Source organism: Mytilus trossulus, chromosome 12, assembly GCF_036588685.1.
Source record: "Mytilus trossulus isolate FHL-02 chromosome 12, PNRI_Mtr1.1.1.hap1, whole genome shotgun sequence".
NCBI lineage: Eukaryota > Metazoa > Mollusca > Bivalvia > Mytilida > Mytilidae > Mytilus > Mytilus trossulus.
Window position 1 is genome coordinate 40642680 of NC_086384.1, and position 22758 is coordinate 40665437.

The 22758-nt window shown below is 33.1% G+C and overlaps 1 protein-coding gene across 4 annotated transcripts in view; it reads left to right on the forward strand.

Annotated features, from left to right (window-relative positions):
- The first annotated feature begins 407 nt into the window (after window positions 1–407).
- LOC134692084 (GMP synthase [glutamine-hydrolyzing]-like) overlaps window positions 408–22758 on the forward strand; it is a 32857-nt gene continuing 10506 nt past the window's right edge. The window contains exons 1-11 of one of the 4 annotated variants that reach the window (XM_063552451.1): window positions 823–874; window positions 10521–10579; window positions 12580–12669; window positions 13281–13372; window positions 14394–14508; window positions 16795–16892; window positions 18257–18360; window positions 19331–19524; window positions 20371–20521; window positions 20952–20966; window positions 21936–22087. In XM_063552451.1, the coding sequence (XP_063408521.1) occupies window positions 12586–12669; window positions 13281–13372; window positions 14394–14508; window positions 16795–16892; window positions 18257–18360; window positions 19331–19524; window positions 20371–20521; window positions 20952–20966; window positions 21936–22087 (1005 nt within the window). In that variant the 5' untranslated portion in view covers window positions 823–874; window positions 10521–10579; window positions 12580–12585. Of the gene's footprint in view, window positions 449–822; window positions 875–10520; window positions 10580–12579; window positions 12670–13280; window positions 13373–14393; window positions 14509–16794; window positions 16893–18256; window positions 18361–19330; window positions 19525–20370; window positions 20537–20951; window positions 20967–21935; window positions 22088–22758 lie in introns of those variants that run through there. The other 3 variants (XM_063552450.1, XM_063552453.1, XM_063552452.1) reach the window with 3 other exon arrangements.

A 22758-nucleotide genomic window follows, 5' to 3' on the forward strand; every position in this document is an offset into this window, starting at 1 on the left:
GATCTGGTTGAAACTTTTACCACCACTTACAATATACTTTATTTAGTAAATTAAGTCTGGTTTTTACGTTAATTTATACAGTAAGGGTGCAAACAGATTGTTTTTAGGTTCATCGACTGATTTTCCTTAGTGATGCACTTGAAAATTTCTTGAATTAGGCAAAGATACGAATAATGAATGTGCTAAATTTAATTATAAACCATTTGTGAATATCGATGTCAGCTGAATTAATCATTAAGCAATGTACAGATGAACATCTTACCGTTTAATATAGTATATCCAACAAATTTAAAATGTGACCCAAAAAGTTCTGGCTTCAAAAATCGCGACTTCCGGATAGCGTACAGAATAGTATCTACACTGTGACAGAGTGTAGCTCTCCATGTTTTGCTAAAAGAGATTGAATGTTAATGATCCAATGAAATACTGTTGGTATATCTTTCCATAGGTGATATTTGGAGGAACGTTCTAGTCAATAGTCACATTAAGTTGTACCAATACTCAAGGATTTGTATAGTATAACTATACAAATCCTTGGTTTATTCATATTTAATAATGGGGACGGACCGACTTGGGGACGGATCGACTTGGAGCGGATCGATTTTGGGCCGGAGTGACTTGGGGCCGGAACGACCGGATACCTAAAATTTCGGGCTTGGTAAACAGTATCCGCTTCGTACTGCGTGTATGTTTGTTTTTATACTAGGTGAAATATTCAAATCTATATCAAAAAAATATTTTATTCAGTCACCAAAAAAAATCTTTCGCTTCTGACATCAATCGTTCATCATCCTTTTTATAAAGGAGGTAAGTTTGGGTGCGAGTACGGTTATGCAGTCAGACTTGTAGCATGTTCTATTTTTCCGCGAATTTACAAAAACCAGTCAGGGGAAACGACTCTATTACTCTAATGGAAGCGCCATCTTGATGCTAAGAAATGTCTTTTTTCTGTTTACGAAAAGGTTGATTTAGCGGATCGTACATATCAGAATGACAAGTAAGTCAGCCACATAATATTTTGTGAACATGAGCTTTCGATCTATCTATATGACAATAATAATCGCACCGAAATAACTATCTAAATCAGACCATCAAAAAGTTGTGCTTTAGAAAATAATTGAAAGGAAATCGCAAGGTACTTGCGATTTCAACTTTTTTCAAGAAAATGGCACATAAAGTTTAACTATTCATTTTATTTACATAATATCATGTACACATAGTGTTTAAAGTTGTACTTCTCGATATTGGAAGCATAAAAATGAAATCAAACACCAAAATAACGAGTTTGCAGTTGCATGCATACTTTGTTGTTGTTCTATTGTTATGCTAATCAAACACCACGTCAGAAAATATTTACCACACAGTCATGACGAATCCAAGATATAGTTCCTACTTCAAGTGTTGGCAGAATGTAAGTGAACAACATCCTAAATTTTTATATAATTTACATTGGTTGATATACATAATATAAACATGTATTTTTTTCACAAAAAAGTACCATGTTTGTACTCTCAGTCATTGTTTAATTACTAGCCTAGATCATTTTTAAATTGTTGTATTGCACATGGTAAGCATTTTTGCTAATTTTATAAAGGCAACCAAAGATGTGGTAGCTAGGATTGCCAATGAGACACCTCTCTACAATGACACAGAATCATTTCTATATCTCAATATACATGTAGTATTGTACATCCTACAACATGACAAAAGCCCATACAATAGTCAGCTATAAAAGGCAGAAAAAATGACAAATGTATAACAATTCAATAGAGAAAACTAACTAATTTATGAAACATAAAAAGCAAACAAACAAATATACATGTATGTAAGTTAACACATCAACAAACGACATCCAATGAATTGCAGACTCCTGACTTGGATACAGAATATGGCGGGTTAAACATGTTAGCTAGATACAATCCCTTTTATGGGAAAATTTTGGTTGATTTTATAGCGAATCACTGAAGCTGAAGCATGACTGGAGTGCCCCCCCCCCCCCCCCCCCCCCTAAAGGAAAAGTTCTGGCTCCGCCACAGCTTGTTCTCTAATATGAACCAATTCAAGTACATCTTCTAATTGTGCACTCTACTTGAGTGACTCGCCAGGTTTTTTAGAATGTTAAGGTTATTCAGTATACATAAAAAAAAAAAAAGGGAAGATGTGGTACATGTATGATTGCCAAGAAGACAACTCTCAACAAGAGACCAAAATTACACAGAAATTAACAACTATACATTGTAGGTCACTGTACAGCCTCCAACAATGAGCAAAGCCCATACGGCATAGTCAGCTATAAAAGGCCCTGAAATGACAATGTAAAAAACTCAAAGAAATAAATTATGGCCTTATCGTATGTAACACATAAACAAACGACAGCCACTGAATTACAGGCTCCTGGCTTAATTGGGACAGACACTGTGGCACATACATGCATATAGTGGCTGGGTCAAACATGTTAGCAGGATCCCCCCCCCCCCTAACCTGGGACAATGGTATAAAAAAACATTGCGTCTCATTATCACTATTTTGTATTTCATGCAATAAAACATTAAATAATATAGCTGCTTTGAAAGGAGTTTCCTCTTGGGTTACATGATCTTACATGTATGTGTGCAAAATGAAACATCTCTTATATTAATCATCTTTCCTGTTTTGACATACATGTTTGATATCATTGCACTAAGAAAATTCCCCCTTTTTTTTCTTCAAACTTTAGATTTTGAGTGTTGCAGATGATGTTCAGTTTGCAGAGGTATTTGAAATGGAAAGAGGGAGAAATATGAACATACATTGACTGCTTTGAATATAAGGTGTAAGTAAATTGTATATGTACATGATATAATTATTAGAAATGATCAGCTTATCAGTGAGTATAAAAACATTTATTAGAGTTCAATATTTCAGTTAAAGTAATTTGGGTATAAAGCAAGGCAAATGTAAAAGAAGGTTTGTTAATAGTCATGATAGTACATTACTCATCTTAATTACAATATCATACTTCTAAAAAATCAAAATTTTATTGGACTGTTTTCTCCTGTTGAAAATACAATTGATATTAAAATGAATCATCAGTTACAAGAAAATCGTATCTTCAGAGGCAGATTTAGGGGGCAGTGGGCTGACCCCCCCCCCCCCTTTTTGTGTGAAGAATTTAGTTGATTATACAAGGAATCACTGAATAATGACAAGAGAAGGCCCCCTCTGATGACTATTTCTGTATATGCTAATGATCTTTTAATCCTTATATAATAACATTTTGTTTTATTCTTGATTTATATTATCTGATTATCTATATGATTCTTCTCTTTTGTAGGTAAAAAAAGTGTTACATGTGCCAAAAAATATGTTGAAAATTTGAAAACTGTTAACAAGAGCATCAACGAATAGAAAAAAGAACAATACCAGGTCTGGACATTTGTGGCAGCATGCAATTATTACCAGGGAAAAAATGTAGCTGCACAGAAGACACCCCAGATCATAAAATTGCATGTAAAAAAGGAAAGCATTCCTTTTCATAGAATCAAAGAACTCTTTTAACCAAGTCAAGATGTTATTAGACATGTTATCATATATATAGTACATTTGTATTTACAAATATAAGAAGTATGTGTGACTATGTCATGTTACATGTATGCTGAGAATATTTTAATGTCACAAGGATATGAAATGGATAAATGAAATATTGTCAACCATTTAAATAAAACAGACAGGCTCACATAAAAATCAACTGCCTATGTGAAAGTTTAAGTTGAATTTATTGTCTAGAATTAACATACCATATATCCAAAGCACAGAATTGCCTTTCTCAGAAATTTTATATGTTAAATAGAATGATATTTGTAGCTTTTATTTTCTTGGAACTGTTTCAATATAAAATAAGGGAGATGTGGTATGATTGTCAATGAGACAAATTTCCACCAGAGACCAAAGTAAATGTTAGAAAATACAGGTCATAGTTATCATGGTTATGTTTGACATTGTGTAGCAATATATATGAAAGACACAAAGATTATAGTGTAAAATAATTCAAACAAGATAATGAACTATTAATGATTACTCTTAAACCTGGCAGCAAACTCACTGAAACTAAACATAAAAGCCAATTACAGTCAACTCATATTCACAAAAGGAACTATTTTCGGTCAATATTGAATTAAAAAAACCATCAAAGGCAATGAAAGTCAACATCTATGTAGGACTCAAATCTATGGCGGGTTCCAAATCTGTGGCAGATTCCTAATCTATGGCAAATGTGACGTTACAAACGCCAAACAACTCAAATCTATGGCAGATCTTGTGGAAAGGGTACCGTATAACGTCACAATTGAATATACTGCCATATTACATTTTCGCCACAGATAACGATGGCGAAACCCATAGATTTGAACACCATTCAAGATAAAGATATTTCCCTGGCAACAATTTGCGGGTGGTTTAAAGGAAGATGTGACATGTTATCCCGAAGATGGACCAAATGTGCTGTACTGGCCGAGTCCGGCGATGAATTATGGCACTGCTATTTTAAGTAACGCATATTTTAGAAAAAAGGATTTTTAGAGCCCTTTAGAGTTTGCTGTTCAGTGTGAGCAAAGGCTCTGTGTTGAAGGCCGTACCTTGACCTATACTGGTTTACTTATAAATTGTAACTTTGATGGACAGTTGTCTCATTGGCACTCATACCACATCTTCCTATATCTAGTTTGTAGTAGTTTACTGTATACGGCTGGCAAAGTTACTATGATATATAAAATTACCAGATACAAATTTGATTTAAATCGTCAGCAAATAAAAAAAAGATGTATTAACGATATCGCTGAAATAAATATTATTTGAAAATTCAAACTGTTTAATTTTCTTGGCCGTTACTTTTTTAATTTTATTTTTTATAATTAGCGGCCTCCTGGTTTGTTATTATTCTGTCTTTGTTTTATTAGTTTGTTTAATGAATTCGTTAAACAGCTGGTACCATGCACAGATTAAAGGATGTTTATTTTTTACAGAGCACATCATTTTAATCTTGAAGTCTGTATTAAGGCATATGCTTTTATCATTTATGATGTTATTTTGGTTGACCATTATGGAATGTTTATTTCACAAATATTTATAGACATGCTCCTGTTGTCGTATTTTTTCCACTTGCTCATGACAAGTCATTGGTAAACAATGTACTACATTGTTTTCCTTTTGCACAAAACTTGCCATATATTTGGAAACAACATAAATCCGCCATAGATTATATTAGGAAATTACAAAACTTGCCATAGATTTGGGATGGCATGACGTCACATTTACCATAGATTAGGAATCTGCCATAGATTTGGAACCCACCATAGATTTGAGTCCTTCATATTGACTTTAGGTTAATTTTAATCTACACTGCTACTTTTGCATAGGTACAAATCAAGTACTGTAAAATACAGATACATCTACCTAAATATTACAATAATTTTAAAGTAACACAATTGTACTGAAAATTAAAATTAGTACTACAGTTTTTTGTACAAATATAGTACCTATGCAAAAGTAGCTGTGTAGGTTTAATACACATGGTTACAGTTTTCAAGAACATATGGAATGGAATTAAATGTTACAGGAATATTCAGGCTGTCCAACACTTGAAAATTTGTTTTGTGCTTTGCAACATTACAAAATGCATACCCTACATAAAGTATTATTTGTGACTTCATATTTGAAAAAGTTCATCGAAATGATAGCAATAATGGAACTAAATTACTGCTACCTTATTGAATTTGTTATCCTTAATTTTGTGTATTTGTATATAAGGTGCACAAATTTCTCTGCTTTTAAAACTTCCTATATGAAGCCGTCCAGGTTTCTTACTATTGGAATTTTCTCATTATTATCTGCAAGACATCGCTTATTACCCTAGAGAACCTCATGTTTATCATTGAAGATGTGCTTCACAACGGTTACCTTGGAAGTGTACTTGCTCACAATATGCTATGCCCCAACAGGAAAAAATATATTCCATTAAAAAGTAGCAGTGATATTGTTGGCTTTTTTCAAATCAACCTCTACCCTTTTTTATTTGGAAAATATGCATCTTTTTCATCAAATTGGGAAATTTAAAATAAACTGAATTTGACTGAAACTTCAATTTACAGACCCATTTCAAAGAGTCAAACCCTGCTTTAAAATAAGACCCCATTTTGTCAGTGATGACCCTAAAGTGTTCACATATAGTTATTTTAAGCATGAACATTTTTTAAATTAGTGTTTTTCAGTTTGTATTCATGCAACTTCTTCTGAGACTGCACTGTTTAGGAAAAAGTTGTCTTTTTGGGAATAATTTTAAGCCATTTTTTTTTAAATTACGATTCTTCTCCAGGGGGAAAAGCCTTTGTTCTCCATTAATTTAAGGCAAACAATATCACTGAGGGACACTGAGTAGTTAGCTGGTTTGTATTCTGTAATTATTGCATGGAACACAAAAATATAAAAGAATGACAGGATATAAAGCAAAGTGGGGAATACAGATTAACAAACAATGTTGATAGTGCTCCTAACATGCATCTGCCTGCTGAGATAACACAATTAAATCCATGCTAAGAAACCTACAAATTATTTGACTGCCTATTTCCTCAAATAAAAAAAAAAGACACAATGAACCCAGTGAAATAATTGGCAGATCCAGGGTATTTTCCTAGGGTCGGAATTTCTTTTCAAAATGACTGGATCCTCTCCTGGAATATATCACAGCTTGGTGTCAAAGGGTGTTTTCCTAGGATCGGAATTCCTTTTCAAAATGACTTGATCCTCGTCTGGAATATATCACAGCTTGGTGTCAAAGGGAAATGTTATCTTGTTTATCATATATTAAAATACAAGGAGAATAGATGGTACAGTCTGTTATTGTTAGATGTATTTCTATTTGTAACCATCTGATGATTTGAGTCTAATGGTTTGTTCTTATATTGGAATATTCTACCATAGCCCATCTAAGTGGAAGGTAGGCGCCCAATACCATGTTTAAACTCCTTATTCTGTATGTGTTTTCCCCAAATCAGGAGCCTGCAATCTGTGGTTTTCGTTAGTTTCTATATTTCATACTTGTTTTTCGTTCATTATTTTGTACATATCAGTGGCGGATCCAAGATTTTTCATAAGTGGGGGCCCACTTACTGACCTAAGAGGGGGTCCGCTACAGTCACACTTCAGTGATTCCCTATTTAAGCAACCAGCAAATTTTTTTCCCAAAAAAAGGGGGGGCGGGTCCCTGGCCCCCCTAAATCCGCCTCTGTATATTTACAACATTAGTTTTCTCCTTTTAATAGTTAGCTTTTGGGGCCATCAGACGTCGTTGCATGACCTATATATAGTTGTTAATTTCTTTTTCATATTGGTATCTTGTGGAGAGTTGTCTCATTGATCCTCATTGACAACCATGCCACTTGACTTTGTGTTTGTTAAGCCTACCTTTTGTATCAAAGGCGAGAAGGCGATCCTACATTTCTTCGTCGGCGGTGCTATGTCCACAAATGTTCACTCTTTGGTTAAAGTTTGTGGAATTTTAATAACTTTCTGAAACTGTTTTCGATTTCTACCAAACTTTGAAGGAAGCTTGTTTATGATGTAAAGAAAGTAACCATCCAGAATTAAATTTTGAAAAAAAGGTACGTATTCCTTATTTTACTTATGATTAAATGGACTTAGTTTTTCTGCCAGCTATCATTTCATTAACTCTGGATTTTTATGATCTTTTATGCCCTACCTACTATAGTAGTCTGTCCCGCTTCAGGTCAAAGTGTTTGGTCAAGGTAGTTTTTTATGAAGTTGAAGGCCTATCAATTTGAAACTTAGTTTATGATATGATCTTTTTAATATTAATGCCAAATTATAGTTTTAACTCCAAATTTCACAATCCATTGGACATATTAAATGATTGTGCGAGTGGGGCATCCGTGTACTGGGACACATTCTTGTTTTTTTAGTTTTTTTAATAACACTTAACTTACTATCCTGGATTCGTACATAACTTGGATAGACTCTAGATTATGACCAAATGCTAGTATCTAGAAGGATATTTTATGATAATTTATTTTCTGTTTTCCGTATATTAATTACTTTTAAATGGACTTTTTTCACATGACACAGGGTGCCTTAAAAGTTTGCTTTTATCAGATTCATCAAGGATTTGTATTGTAACTATACAAATCCATTAATTCATAATCACATATGGATTTTGACCACACATAGACAAAATCAAAATATATATACAGTATCTATAAAAGACTGCGATTTTTTTTAAATCTGTTTTCCTTATTTTTTGTTGAGCCTACTATACATTTGAAAATACCTGTACCAAGTCAGGAATTTGACAGTTCTTGTCCATTCGTTTTTAGATGTGTTTTGTTATTTGATTTTGCCATATGGACTTTCCGAATTGATTTTCTACTACATTTTGTGCTTACACTCTTTTACAACAGAAGTAGGCGAGACACTGGGTCAAAAAAGTAAAGAAAAATCAGAAAACTGGAATAAAATATACTACTTGTCTAGGGTACTGTCATAAGTACAATTACTACTGACAAGCCGCTTTTTCAGTGTTTTAATTAAATAGCTTAATTGTGCATTCATGTTTTAGAACAAGAAAACTCTATAAAAGATGAAAATGACACAAATTAAATAATCATCACTGACTCAAGAGTAACAAAGTTAAGAATCATAATACAACGGCCTGGTGACATGTGCACGTGTAAAGGAGCATTGCAGATAGAATGCAAATTAACTGTCACTAGATTCGAAGCGTTATAAGAAGAATAAGAATAAGAATAAGAATTTTATTAGTTTGAAATCCAAACAATAGGATTGTTACTAAAATACACAACAAAAAACAAACAAACAGGCATATTAAAGTTACAAAACGATAGTCAATAAACAGTTACACTACAAACATGTAGCATTCCGGAAAGAAAAACAAAAACATAGATCAATAGTATTAATTATAATACTATTTTTGACAGCATGCCTCCTCTTTAAAGTTATGTATTAAAATATTATGCTTATGTATCAAAAAATATGTTATAATATACATTACACAGTTCATATATTGACATTATAATTGTTTCTCTCATTATACATTTCACTTATGTAGTTAACAATGATAAGTAAAATATCACATTCTTCGCAGGAAAATATAAAATCAAATTTATTTTCTTCACTCATGGAATTAAAACAGGGGACAATATTAGAAATTTCATTAAACATTTTGATCCTAGTTTTATTAATTTCTGAACATGTAATGATGAAATGAAATTCATCTTCCAACTCTTTATGGCATAAAGGACATATTCTATTTTCTAGAGCTGTTTTGTTGTATCTTCCACGTTCAACAGCCAACATACTATTACTTATTCTTATTTTAGCATAATTTTTTGTAACATTTTTATCTAAATTCAATAAAAGGTACTTTTCTAGTTCATACTTAACTTTAAATTTTCTGTAGGTTCTTAGTTTATTTCCATTTATTGAATTTTCATCATTAAAGAGACAATTTTTCCAAAATATAATGTAATTTTCATTGAGCTTCTTCACGACGGCTAATAGTAATCGTTTTTTTAGAGAAGGTACTTTGATTTTCCCAAACATGAGTGAAATTTAATTTTGAAAGTAGCATTTTAACTTTTGAAGCAAATCCATCATTTAACTGCTTGTTAGCTTTATAAACATTATATAATAAAGACTCATTTTCATTTGACTTTAAAATATGTAACCAAAATCCTATACAAGACTTAAGGGCCTGTATACCAATAGGGTACATTCCCAATTCAGCTAATACAGCTGTATTTACTGCCTTTGAATTAACATTTAGAAGACCTTTCGCAAATTTGATTTGGAGTTTTACTGATTCCATAGATAAATATTTGAGATTCGTTAATCATGTAATCTTCAAAAATGTGTGCACAACAGAAACAAATAAATTGAAGGTTGCCATTTTACTAATCATATATAAATGAGGGGGAGGACAGGGGGTACCCTTCTCCCTCCTCCCACCCCTTTTCTCCTTTCTCCTACCCCTCTTCTCCTTATTTTTTTTTTTTTAATTTACCGGAAAAAAGAGAGATATTTTATTTTTTCATATTTTATTTTTTTCTCCAACTTTTTCTCCTTTCTCCAAGCCTTCCTCTCCTTTCTCCTTTCTCCCACCCTTTCTCCTTTTTCCTACCCCCTTTCTCCCTGTCTCCCTTACCCCTGTTCTCCCCCTCATAAATATCATGAGTCGAACAAGCCCATGGATGTAATTAATACGCGTTAGTTTGTTATCAAACTGTGTATTGACCTTTCAATTTTAGAATAATAGAGTTCAAATATATCAATATTCATGTTCTAAGTTATTGTCGTTTTGACGTAAACGTTTTTAAACCAATGACACGATACGATTTATTTTTCGATTATATCTGATATTTACTCATTTGATATGGTAAAGTCCCAACAGGTTCGAATAAGATCTTCCCAGCATATTAACATTGGTTTCCCTCCCCCTTACTTATATTCCCCTGCAAAAACACATTGGACTGCACCTAATTTCGTTCTGCGAGACACATTGGGCGATCACAAGGTATTTAGAGTTCATGTGACTAAAAGCATAATCAGTAGAAACAGGAACGTAGTCTTGAAATCATAATTTTTAAATGATGTTTGGCGCAATATTGAATATGAGCCTTATTAATAAAAGAGACCTCCATCAAAACCTTTACCATGTTTAACTTTACACACACTGAACACATAATGATTTGTTGGCAGCTCATACCCTAGTCGAAATAATTATGACATCTGGCAAGGCTAATTTTTTTTTCTGGGACGTACGCACGCGTCTCAGAAAAAATAAAAAATTCTCAGTAAATTATCGAGGGGGGATTGGACCTTTATCGGGACTCCGGGATAGAGTGTTTTTAACCTCAGGATTTCAGGATTGACCCTTTCGGGATCCAGGAATTCTTTTTTGGAATTTCTGACCTCAGGATTTCGTGTTTTTAAGCTTGGGATTTCGGGATCAGGACCCCTCCTACCCTCCCTCATTATCTACTCTAAATGAGCTGGCTGAGGTGCACTTAAATTCAAAATCTTGATCGTGACTTATAAAAGGAGATACATTGTACTTAACTGTTTCATCACTTTGCTCCTGAAGAACCACTGGTCTCGGCTGGTTGGAACCTACGTCTCTTTGGGCAGTGATAGGCCTAGTGACCCTCGCCATTCTGTATCTGTTTAAGGAATTCCCTCCTTCAAAGGAGCACTTCTTTTCAGATCGGTTTAAAAGTTCACAATATATATTTACAGTTATAACACCTGTGAGGGAGGGTAAGAGGGGTCATGATCCCAAAATCCCTGGCTTAAAATCACAAAATCCTGAGGTCCAGAATTTAATTAAATTGAAATCCCATATCCCGTAATTTGATAAAAAGTATTCCCTGATCCCGAAAGGGTCAATCCTGAAATCCCGAGCTAAAAAACACCCGATCACGCAGTCCCGATAAAGGTCCTATCCCCCCTCACCTGTCTGTTGGTTGTGAACTGGTGAAGTACTCATTCTGGTTGTAGAAACTGGTACGAGGTCCTGTGCAGGTTTGTGATCCTTGTGCAGCCGGATATTTGTAGTTTCTAGATACTTCTCTTGTAGATGCTGATGAAGTTTTACGAAAAGGCTCATCTTGAGGAACTTGGGGACTCTCTGGTTCTGAAATATAATATATATAAGGAGCAGGACAGGTCTTTACTTTGTCACGTCTCTTAGCTGTAGCACGGTAATCTGTTTGTCTTAACTTAGTTGCGTCGTTGGTCCCCTCTGGATGCCTATATATTCGTCCACTACCTCCCACCTGTACTTGTTGGCTATGCGAAGAAGCTTTTTTCTTTCCTTTAGGGTCTTTATGCTCTTTTCTAGATACTAAATGGCTAAAGCTGGAGAGTCTTTCTCTATGAGTTTGAGGGTCTTTTCAAGTTCTGTTTAACGTTCTCTGTTAAAACTAAATTGTTTTTCATTACCGTCGTACCTGAATTTAGGAATCTGTTTAACTGGAGGTACACTTTCAGCCTCTTTAGCACCAATTCTTGTGTCAATCTCCTTGAATAGCTCTTCTTTATGCTTTCTCAATGTCAAATCAAGGCTCTGGGTAAACAGCCATAAGGCATCCTCGGGTGAAAATCAAGTAGATCCTTCACATTCTTCACTGCAATGAATTCGTATAGGCAATTCCGGTTCAGGTTCACTCATATTACCAAGGTCAGTATACGTTTCGATCTGATCAGTAATTTTTTCTCGACAAGAGAAAATGCTCGAAATCTTGATATATATATGTGTGAAAACCGAATTACTGATTTAAGTATATGCGAATATTTATACGCCAAATTACGAAATGAATATATGACGTGTTCATTTATAGATAAAAGATGTAAAAGAACAACAATGCAACAGTATTTAAAAGCAACAATACAATAAAACAAAAAAGAATTGTCAATTTACATGAACATATAATTTACTATACATGTACTATATACATGTATACCATGTATACTAGAATTAAAGATGTTGATTTCTATAATCTACTTTTTTGTTAGAGTGCAATGAATGGATCTGCCAGTGTTAATGGAGAGACAGAAAACAGAGACAAAGTTGTTATACTAGATGCAGGAGCACAGTATGGAAAGGTAAGAACAGTAATGTATGATGCCCTTTATACTAATATTGGATAGATCGCAAATTTGAATATCGTAAACTGCCTTATCTGCAAAACCTGTACCTCAATAAGACAGCCACCAAAAAAAGATACATGTATTTAAAAAATAACAATGGTTTAGAAGTTTTAACATGTTTAACTTATCATTTTATGTACACATATTATATAATTACAGTAAGATATATACATTTTGTGCATAGGCAGGTCCAAGATTTTTTGGTGTATCATGTATGTGTAATTAAAAAAAAGGTAATGTAATACATGTTTATATAGACACATTTTTTGGAAGATTTCATGATAAAATAATCATATAAACCATGAGAAACATAGCCCTCTTTGTCCACTTTATCCTACTCTGGTTTACACTATAAAAAAGAAGATGTGATATGATTGACAATGAGACAACTATCCACAAAAAACCAAAATGACATGTAGACATTAACAACTAGAGGTCACCGTACAAGCCTTCAACAATGAGCAAAGCTCATACCGCATAGTCATCTATAAAAGATCCCGATAAGACAATGTAAAACAATTCAAACAAGAAAACTAACAGCCTTATTATTACTATTTGTTTGTTAGGTAATAGATAGACGGGTGAGGGAACAAAATATAGAATCAGATGTACTTCCTTTAGATACTCCAGCTTTTACAATCAAGGAAAAGGGATACAGGTATGGTCATTACTTTTTCTGTAAATTCAGAAATTTGGCATGCATTAATTGTTTGCATATGTTGAACAATTGACAATATTATGATTTCATTATTGCTCACCCAGGAATTGCTGCATACATATTTATATCCGCCTATAATTCTTTATATAACAATATTCAGCCATTTCATTTCTATAAGTGTTAATGACTTGACCCTGTAGGGTGTTTATTTAGCAATACGATTGCATAGAAATTTAAATTTATAATTCACATAAACACTGCTATAAATTTAAAATACATTTTTTTAAAGTTTGGATTATTAAAACAATACTGTCATGACTGTATATATGGAAATTAACAAGGTACCGTATAGCGGGTTATTTTCGCGGGGTGTAAATTTTCGCTTATTTTCGCAGATAGAACAAAATCGCCAAAATAAAATCCGCCAATTAAAAGTGTACATGCAAAGGTATTGATGAAAGTTTTAAATCGGCCAAAATAATAACCGCCAAAATATTTCGTTTACCTTATTCAATGTAAATCGCGAAATTTTACACCCGCGAAAATAACCCGCTATACGGTATCCTAAAATGTTCAAATTTTATATTCTGTCTCCATAGGAGTAGTGGAAAAAAGATTTTTCAAGCTTCTAGAAATGACTCTCAATGGTTATCTGTATAAAATGTATATATTTAGCTAAAATACTATGAAACTACAACAAGTCTTTACTTTTTTGTGCTGAAATAACCTTAAAAAATCATATTGCCCAATATTACCCATTTCTGGAAGTATTGCCCAGCCCGGGAAAACCCGAGAATTCCCGCCTGGGTTTTCCCGTACAGGTCATACTTTGCCAACCCTGGAACTAATAGACATTAACTGTTGGTGTTTTTAAAAAGCCTCTTTTAAATCACTTAGGTAACAAAGACTAAGCACCGAAATCCCAATAAAAAACCAGAAATGACCTCAGGTGCTTCTAAAAAGTAAGAAATTCTGTTTTCCTCTTCTATTAAATTAAAATTTCATCAATTTCTACTTTTAGAGCTATTATTATATCAGGTGGGCCTAGTTCTGTTTATGCTGAAGATGCTCCAAGATATGATCCTGATATATTTAGATGTGGACTTCCAGTCCTGGGGATTTGTTATGGGATGCAGGTAAATAAAGATATGTGATCTATAGATATGTTAAATGGTGGTGTTCCTATTAAGGATACTTGCTATGTAAACATGGTAAAGCAGGTTAATGCAGATATGATCCAGACATGTTCAAGTGTGGACGTCAAATCCTCGGTATTTATTATGGGATTTAGGTAAATGTAAATACATTACATTAATTGCTTGATAAACGAATTAGGTATAGACAATTCACTTGGAAACTCAACATATACCCTCACGACACTTACCAAAGAGGAAATCCTGGATAATCATAGGTCTGTTCTTTGTTCCTTGGTATTTCAACCGAAGATGAAACTGGATCTTCCATCACTGTATTGATTACCTTAACTTCATAAGTGTCCTTACAAACGACAGTATATTGCTGGGTCTTCCAAGTGCTCCACGAAACCCCTTTCTAAATTATTAACATCTACTTTATCAGCAATCAAAGACGGGCTTCAAAGTTATTGTGAAACTGCCTATTCTAGAGGTGGCGTGAATCAGATGTGGATACTTAAAAATTCCAAAGATCTTTTAGAGTACATACAATCTAACTCTCTTTCATCTTGTAACAGTATTAAAACATTTGACTTTTCTACTCTTTACACAAGTATTCCACATTCCAAACTAAAAGACAAATTAAAAGAGTTGGTATTACTTTGCTTCATAAAAAAGAATGGCCAACGTAGATACAAGTATCTTGTCTTAGGGAGGGATAAATCCTACTTTGTAAAGAATCATTCTGATCCAAACAAAAAATTCTCTGAAACCGATATTATCAAGATGCTTGATTTCTTGATTGACAACATATTTGTTACGTTTGGAGGACTTGTTTTTCAACAGACTGTCGGCATCCCAATGGGAACAAACTGTGCCCCTCTACTAGCTGACTTGTTTCTTTATTATTATGAGGCTGACTTCATGCAGGAACTTCTAAGGAAGAAAGAAGTTAGCAATATCCTTTAACTCTTCTTTCCACTATATAGATGACGTTCTTTCACTAAACAATTCAAAATTTGGTGACTATGTGGATCGCATCTATCCCATCGAATTGGAGATAAAGGATACTACAGATACAGTTAAGTCGGCTTCATATCTTGACTTACATTTAGAAATTGACAATGAGGGTCGGTTGAAGACAAAACTTTACGACAAAAGAGTTGATTTCAGCTTTCCAATTGTGAACTTTCCATTTCTAAGTAGCAACATTCCATCAGCACCTGCATACAGGGTATATATCCCCCAATTGATACGATATTCCCGTGCTTGCATTTCCTATCATGATTTTCTTGATAGAGGGTTACTGCTCACAAGGAAGCTATAAAACCAAGAGTTCCAAATAGTAAAGTTGAAATCATCCCTTCGTAAATTTTACGGACGCCATCACGAGTTGGTTGACCGTTATGGAATAACTGTTTCACAAATGATATCAGATATGTTCCTTACGTCGTAACTACAATCCCCTTCCCTTTCATGAATTTGACCTACCGAATTAGACTATTTACCGGATTTGTAATCACATAAGCAACATGACGGGTGCTGCATGTGGAGCAGGATCTGCTTACCCTGCCGGAGCACCTGAGATCACCCCTAGTTTTTGGTGGGGTTCGTGTTGTTTATTCTTTAGTTTTCTATGTTGTGTCACATGTACTATTGTTGTTTTTCTGTTTGTCTTTTTAATTTTTTAGCCATGGCGTTGTCAGTTTGTTTTAGATTTATGAGTTTGACTGTCCCTTTGGTATCTTTCGTCCCTCTTTTATGTGATCCAAGTGTGATGCTCCTATTAAGGACATATTTAGATGTGGACTTCAAGTCCTGGGTATTTGTTATGGGATGCAGGTAACTATAGATGTGTGATCCAAGTGTGGTGCTCCTATTAGGAACATATTCAGATGTGGACTTTTATAGCTAGTCCTAGGTATTTGTTATGGGATGCAGGTAACTATAGATGTGTGATCCATTCACATTCCAAAAGCTTGGTGTTCCTATTTATGAAATTTGTTACAGAAAGCAGGTAAACACTGATTTGATTTATACACAATAGTAGACAAGGGAAATAACTCATAACTCAAATTACATCATACAAAAATGGAAGATCTTTTAAAAGTTTTACATGTTCCTGATGCGATTCATGAAATTTGTTTTTTGCATTACTTACAGAAATGTCTGGCATATATATGCATGAAATTGTTAAATATGAGAGATTTTTATCTACATAAAGAGGCATGAATTTTCTAAAAAAAAAATCTACATATATGTTATATTACCAAATTTGAAATTTTTCAGATGTTAAACAAAGAATTCAATGGTACTGTGAAAAAGAAAGAGGCCAGGGAAGATGGCCAATTCACAATCACTGTGGATACCAAATGTAGTTTGTTTAAGTAAGATATATATAATGGATTTTCTGAATTTCCAGCGACAAATAAATACTCAATGCGATAAATGTAAATACAAAATAGTTATATAAGTATAAGAATAAAAAGATATGGTATGATGATTGCCAATGAGGAAATAGTTATATAAGTATAAGAATAAGAAGACATAGTATGATTGCCAATGAGAAAATAGTTATATAAGTATAAGAATAAGAAGACATGGTATGATTGCCAATGAGAAAATAGTTATATAAGTATAAGAATAAGAAGACATGGTATGATTGCCAATGAGAAAATAGTTATATAAGTATAAGAATAAGAAGACATGGTATGATTGCCAATGAGACAACTTTCTTCAAGAAACCAAATGACACAAAAATTAACAATGAAAGGGCACTATCCTGCCTTCAACGATGAACAAACCCAATACCACATAGTCAGCTATAAAAAAGATCTGTTTTCATAATACTAAATAATACTAAATAATACTAAAAGTTGTCATTCCTCAGTGTATAGCTAGTTTCTTTCAACATGAACAGTTATATCCATATATATTCCTATTTAATAACTCTTTAAAAAAAATCAGGAGAGTCTATAAATATTTTGTAATTAATTTTAATATCTTTAATGATCCCTTTATATAGAGACCTCTTTACACCATGTGTAGAAAATCCCATAAGTATCTTTCTCAATTCCTATTATTGTTTGAACTTCATTTAATAATACTTGTCAAGGTGTGGTCATGATTATGGCCTTTGTCCCTAGAACACAATCATGGCCAGGAAAATAACCCTAAAACATAATTTCATGAAATTTTGTTTGTTTATGATTTTGAACTTGACCCAAGAGAGACAATCATTGGGATCATTGATAACTAGCCAATCAAAAGTCAGTACTAGTAATTAAGCTTTTATCATCTGATCAATTGTAGCATAATAAACAATCAAAGAATCTAAGCTTTTGAGAAATATTGAGTGGATTCGTTATTAGATTTTAGGACAAATTTACCTTATATGACCATTTTCTGGTATTTATATACAAAATCCAAAACATGAATATTGAACACATTGAAGATTTAAAAGCCATTTTAACCCAAAACACAACTAGTGGAAAAAACAATCTAAGATATATGGTATTAGGATATCAAAGCTATTGTGTAATATCAATTTGATAACAACAATTTCTTTAGTCCAGAGTTCTTGAAAATTGGTGTTCTGAGTGATTTGACCACCAAAATTTGCAAAGGACGGACATGATTTTGGTAATTTGTAAAAGATATAGCACTTTTTCTTCAGGGACCACCAGATATAAAAAAAAATCAAGAACTCTGTAATTCTATAAATATTTATTTATACTTGATTTGTTTTCAGAGGTCTGAACAAGCAGCAGTCAGTCTTACTAACGCATGGTGACAGTATAGATCAAGTAGCCAAAGGATTTAAATCAATTGCTACTTCAGGGGATATTGTAGCAGGTAGGTTTCTATAGTCTTTAGGTGGTACATAACAGTATGTTCAGGGAGATAACTCTAAAAAAATCTGGTGAATGTTTTATTCACCTGTGATTTTAAAGAAAATATTAAGTTTCTCATTAATCAAAATTAGTGTTCATCAAACTGCTTTATGTCCGATGAAAGTTTTTCTGAAAAATTGTTTAGTTAAATTTTTGTTTTTATATTTGTTAAAGGGTCTAACATGTCTATTATAAGTAAATATTTTGTTAAAATTTTATGAAATTAAAATTGTCAAATAAATTTTATTCTAGCTGTTTGCTGTTTCAGAATCTAATGGACTATGGTTTACTCCAAAACAAAAATAATGTCATTTATAATTTAGGTTTTTGTGGAAGTAGAATAGGTAATGTTTCTAAAATGCACATGTTTTGAAAATAATGCAGTGTTTTCACAAGATATGAAAGTCAGTGAAGATTTTCAATTTTGAGTAAATGTGTGATATTGGTGATGGAGTGTTAAGAAAGGAACATTGTGTTCTTGGACATGGGTTTTGTAATCATTTATGTATGCTTGACTATTTGATGTAGTGTTTCCTTAAAATTGGAGTTGCTTATAAAGGATTAAAATGATATTATAGAATGTAAGTATTTTCATGACAAGAGAAGTGATAATGTAAATTCAGAAATTATTGGAACATTTTTATTAATGCGATTAATGTGTATGGTAAAGTATTGCAATAATAAGAATGCACATTCTGAATGTTTCTGAAATCGAAAGAATTAATCTGGCATTTTGGTCTTTTACTCTGAAATCGCAATAATGAATGCATGCAAAAATTTCTGATTTTACAGTAGTACATTATGTTTTTGAATATTCTTTTTTTTCAGTGGAGAAGTGCAATTTTCCCCTAAATTAAATTGTTAAGATGTTACTGTATTCAATCCAGGTTTTATACTTGTCCTATAATTATCCTGTTTTTTTCTCTCAATAGGAATAGCCAATGAGAAGATGAATTTATATGGTGTACAGTTCCATCCAGAAGTAGACCTAACAGACAATGGTAGACAAATGATTAAAAACTTCTTACATAACATAGCCAAGATTGAAGGGAAATATACCATGGAATCTAGGGAGGAAACTTGTGTCAAATACATCAGAGAAACCGCTGGGGATCATAAAGTTTTAGTAAGTATACCATGGAATCTAGGCAGGAAACTTGTGTCAAATACATCAGAGAAACCGCTGGGGATCATAAAGTTTTAGTAAGTATACCATGGAATCTAGGCAGGAAAGTTGTGTCAAATACATCAGAGAAACCGCTGGGGATCATAAAGTTTTAGTTAGTATACCATGGAATCTATGGAGAAAAGTTGTGTCAAATACATCAGAGAAACTGCTGGGGATCATAATAAAGTTTTAGTAAGTATACCATGAAATCTATGGAGAAAAGTTTTGTCAAATACATCAGAAAAACCGCTGGGGATCATAAAGTTTTAGTAAGTATACCATGGAATCTAGGCAGGAAAGTTGTGTCAAATACATCAGAGAAACCGCTGGGGATCATAAAGTTTTAGTAAGTATACCATGGAGTCTAGGGAGGAAAGTTGTGTCAAATACATCAAAGAAACCGCTGGGGATCATCAAGTTTTAGTAAGTGTTTACAGTATGTTCGTCTATGGACTGTAACAGAATTATAAAGCACATTGGGGGCAAGAGTCTGACCATTTAGAAATTCTTGTTGCAATTTTCTTAGGGTCAACATTAATTTTTTGAAGGCTTTCTGAAGTTTGGAATCAAGCTTGCGGGGATGTTTTCCTTTGTGTCAGATGTGTTTTCACTTTGATCACTTATCAGCTGATGTTTACAGAAAACTTATATAATATTAGTATTGTTAAATATTTTTAAATTTTTAAATGTTAAAAAATGAGTCTCAAAACATGACCTCTATATTGATAAAAAATTTCGTGAGGAAATGAAGAATTTTCTTTCTTTCCAATATAATTGAGTGATTGTATGTTTTGTGTCTTACAGATGTTACTGAGTGGTGGCGTTGATTCGACAGTATGTGCAGCCTTACTACACAAAGCTCTGAAGGATGACCAAGTGATAGCTGTACATATAGACAATGGTTTTATGAGGAAGAACGAGAGTAATCATGTAGAAGTGTCTTTGAACGAAATAGGTCTCGATGTCAAAGGTATAAAATCTCACTTTACTGCCTGTGAAATAGGTCTCGATGTCAAAGGTATAAAATCTCACTTTACTGCCTGTGAAATAGGTCTCAATGTCAAAGGTATAAAATCCCACTTTAGTGCTTGTGAAATAGGTCTCGATGTCAAAGGTATAAATCTCACTTTACTGCCTGTGAAATAGGTCTCGATGTCAAAGGTATAAATCTCACTTTACTGCCTGTGAAATAGGTCTCGATGTCAAAGGTATAAAATCTCACTTTACTGTCTGTGAAATAGGTCTCGATGTCAAAGGTATAAAATCCCACTTTACTGCCTGTGAAAAAGGTCTCGATGTCAAAGGTATAAAATCTCACTTTACTGCCTGTGAAATAGGTCTCAATGTCAAATGTATAAAATCCCACTTTACTGCCTGTGAAATAGGTCTTGATGTCAAAGGTATAAAATCCCACTTTACTGCCTGTGAAATAGGTCTCGATGTCAAATGTATAAAATCCCACTTTAGTGCTTGTAAAATAGGTCTCGATGTCAAAGGTATAAAATCCCACTTTACTGCCTGTGAAATAGGTCTCAATGTCAAAGGTATGAAATCCCACTTTAGTGCTTGTAAAATAGGTCTCGATGTCAAAGGTATAACATCCCACTTTACTGCCTGTGAAATAGGTCTCGATGTCAAAGGTATAAAATCCCACTTTACTGCCTGTGAAATAGGTCTCGATGTCAAAGGTATAAAATCTCACTTTAGTGCCTGTGAAATAGGTCTCGATGTCAAAGGTATAAAATCTCACTTTACTGCCTGTAAAATAGGTCTCGATGTTAAAGGTATAAAATCTCACTTTAGTGCCTGTGAAATAGGTCTCGATGTCAAAGGTATAAAATCTCACTTTAGTGCCTGTGAAATGTTTGAGGTTTGCTGAGTTTATATAGCCTAATTTTTAGGGTCATACTTGTTTGTGATGGTTTTATTTCACATTTTGTTCTTGTCTATGATTGTGTCTTCTTAAAAAAGAGAAATTTATTATTGGGCATTTTTTTGTAATTTAAACTTTATCATGAAATTAGCGAAATTTCGCACTGTGCAAAAACATGGTCACATTACATAGAAGTTGCATATAATTCCATTATTTTGATTGAATTAGGTAATCCAAAAGTTAATTTTTATTTATTATGTATATTATACAACATCAATTACTCACTGTACCTGTTCTCTTAAACAATGCAGAGATGAACAAATGAAAGTCTTGATTTTACTTAATTTAAAATTTGTACCATTAAAAGTTTGTTATAACATAAGGTTGAATGCATTTTCTTTACACTGCAATAAAATAAAAAAAATGAAGGATTCAATTTTAAACAAACATATTGATTATTAATAGAAAATATAGTTACACATTATAATTATTTCAGTGATCCGATCTGCTCACACATTCTACACAGGAAGTACAGCAGTGCCTGTTACACAGTCAGATGGTACCTCACGGAAACGGAAAACAAGTACTCTGAACACCACAGAAAATCCTGAGGAGAAAAGAAATATCATTGGGGATACCTTCATGAAGGTCATTTATATTTGTTAATTTGATTTGTAATCTTGATCATTTTGTAAGAGTTGAACATCAGTTTACTTTTGTTTCCTTAATTTAAGGTGTTACCCAAGAACTTCACTAAAATTAATTTGGCTTGCTTAATTTTCATAAAATTTTGACAAAGTATTTACTTTGACCCTTTAACAAAAATATAAAAATTTCAAAAAATTGAACCAACTAATTTGTCAAAAAAATTACACCGGTTACATAGCAGTTTGACAAACACTAATTTTGATCACTTAAAAGCTTAATATCCACTTAACAATGCAACGTAATTAAAACGTTTAGCTGATATTACAGAGTTATCTCCCTGTAGTGTTAAGTACCACCTTAACAAAGGATGTACTGATGACATGTTTTATGGGTTTCTTTGATAGCTTCCATGGATTAATTGGCCGTTTCAGAATCTACAGCATCATGGGTAATTTCATTGTTCGTACCCCGAAATGTGAAAAGAACGTTACGTCATTGGTTGAATTTCCATTGTTTGTAACGTTTTAAACCAATCAAAACTCTTTGGTGTACACTTTTAAAAATATTAACCAGGATGCATTAGATTCTGAAACGGCGAATTTATTAACTTGGATATTCAGATTTGTGGTTTTGTGAAAATCGACTCTGCAAACAAGCATATAGAATATTTG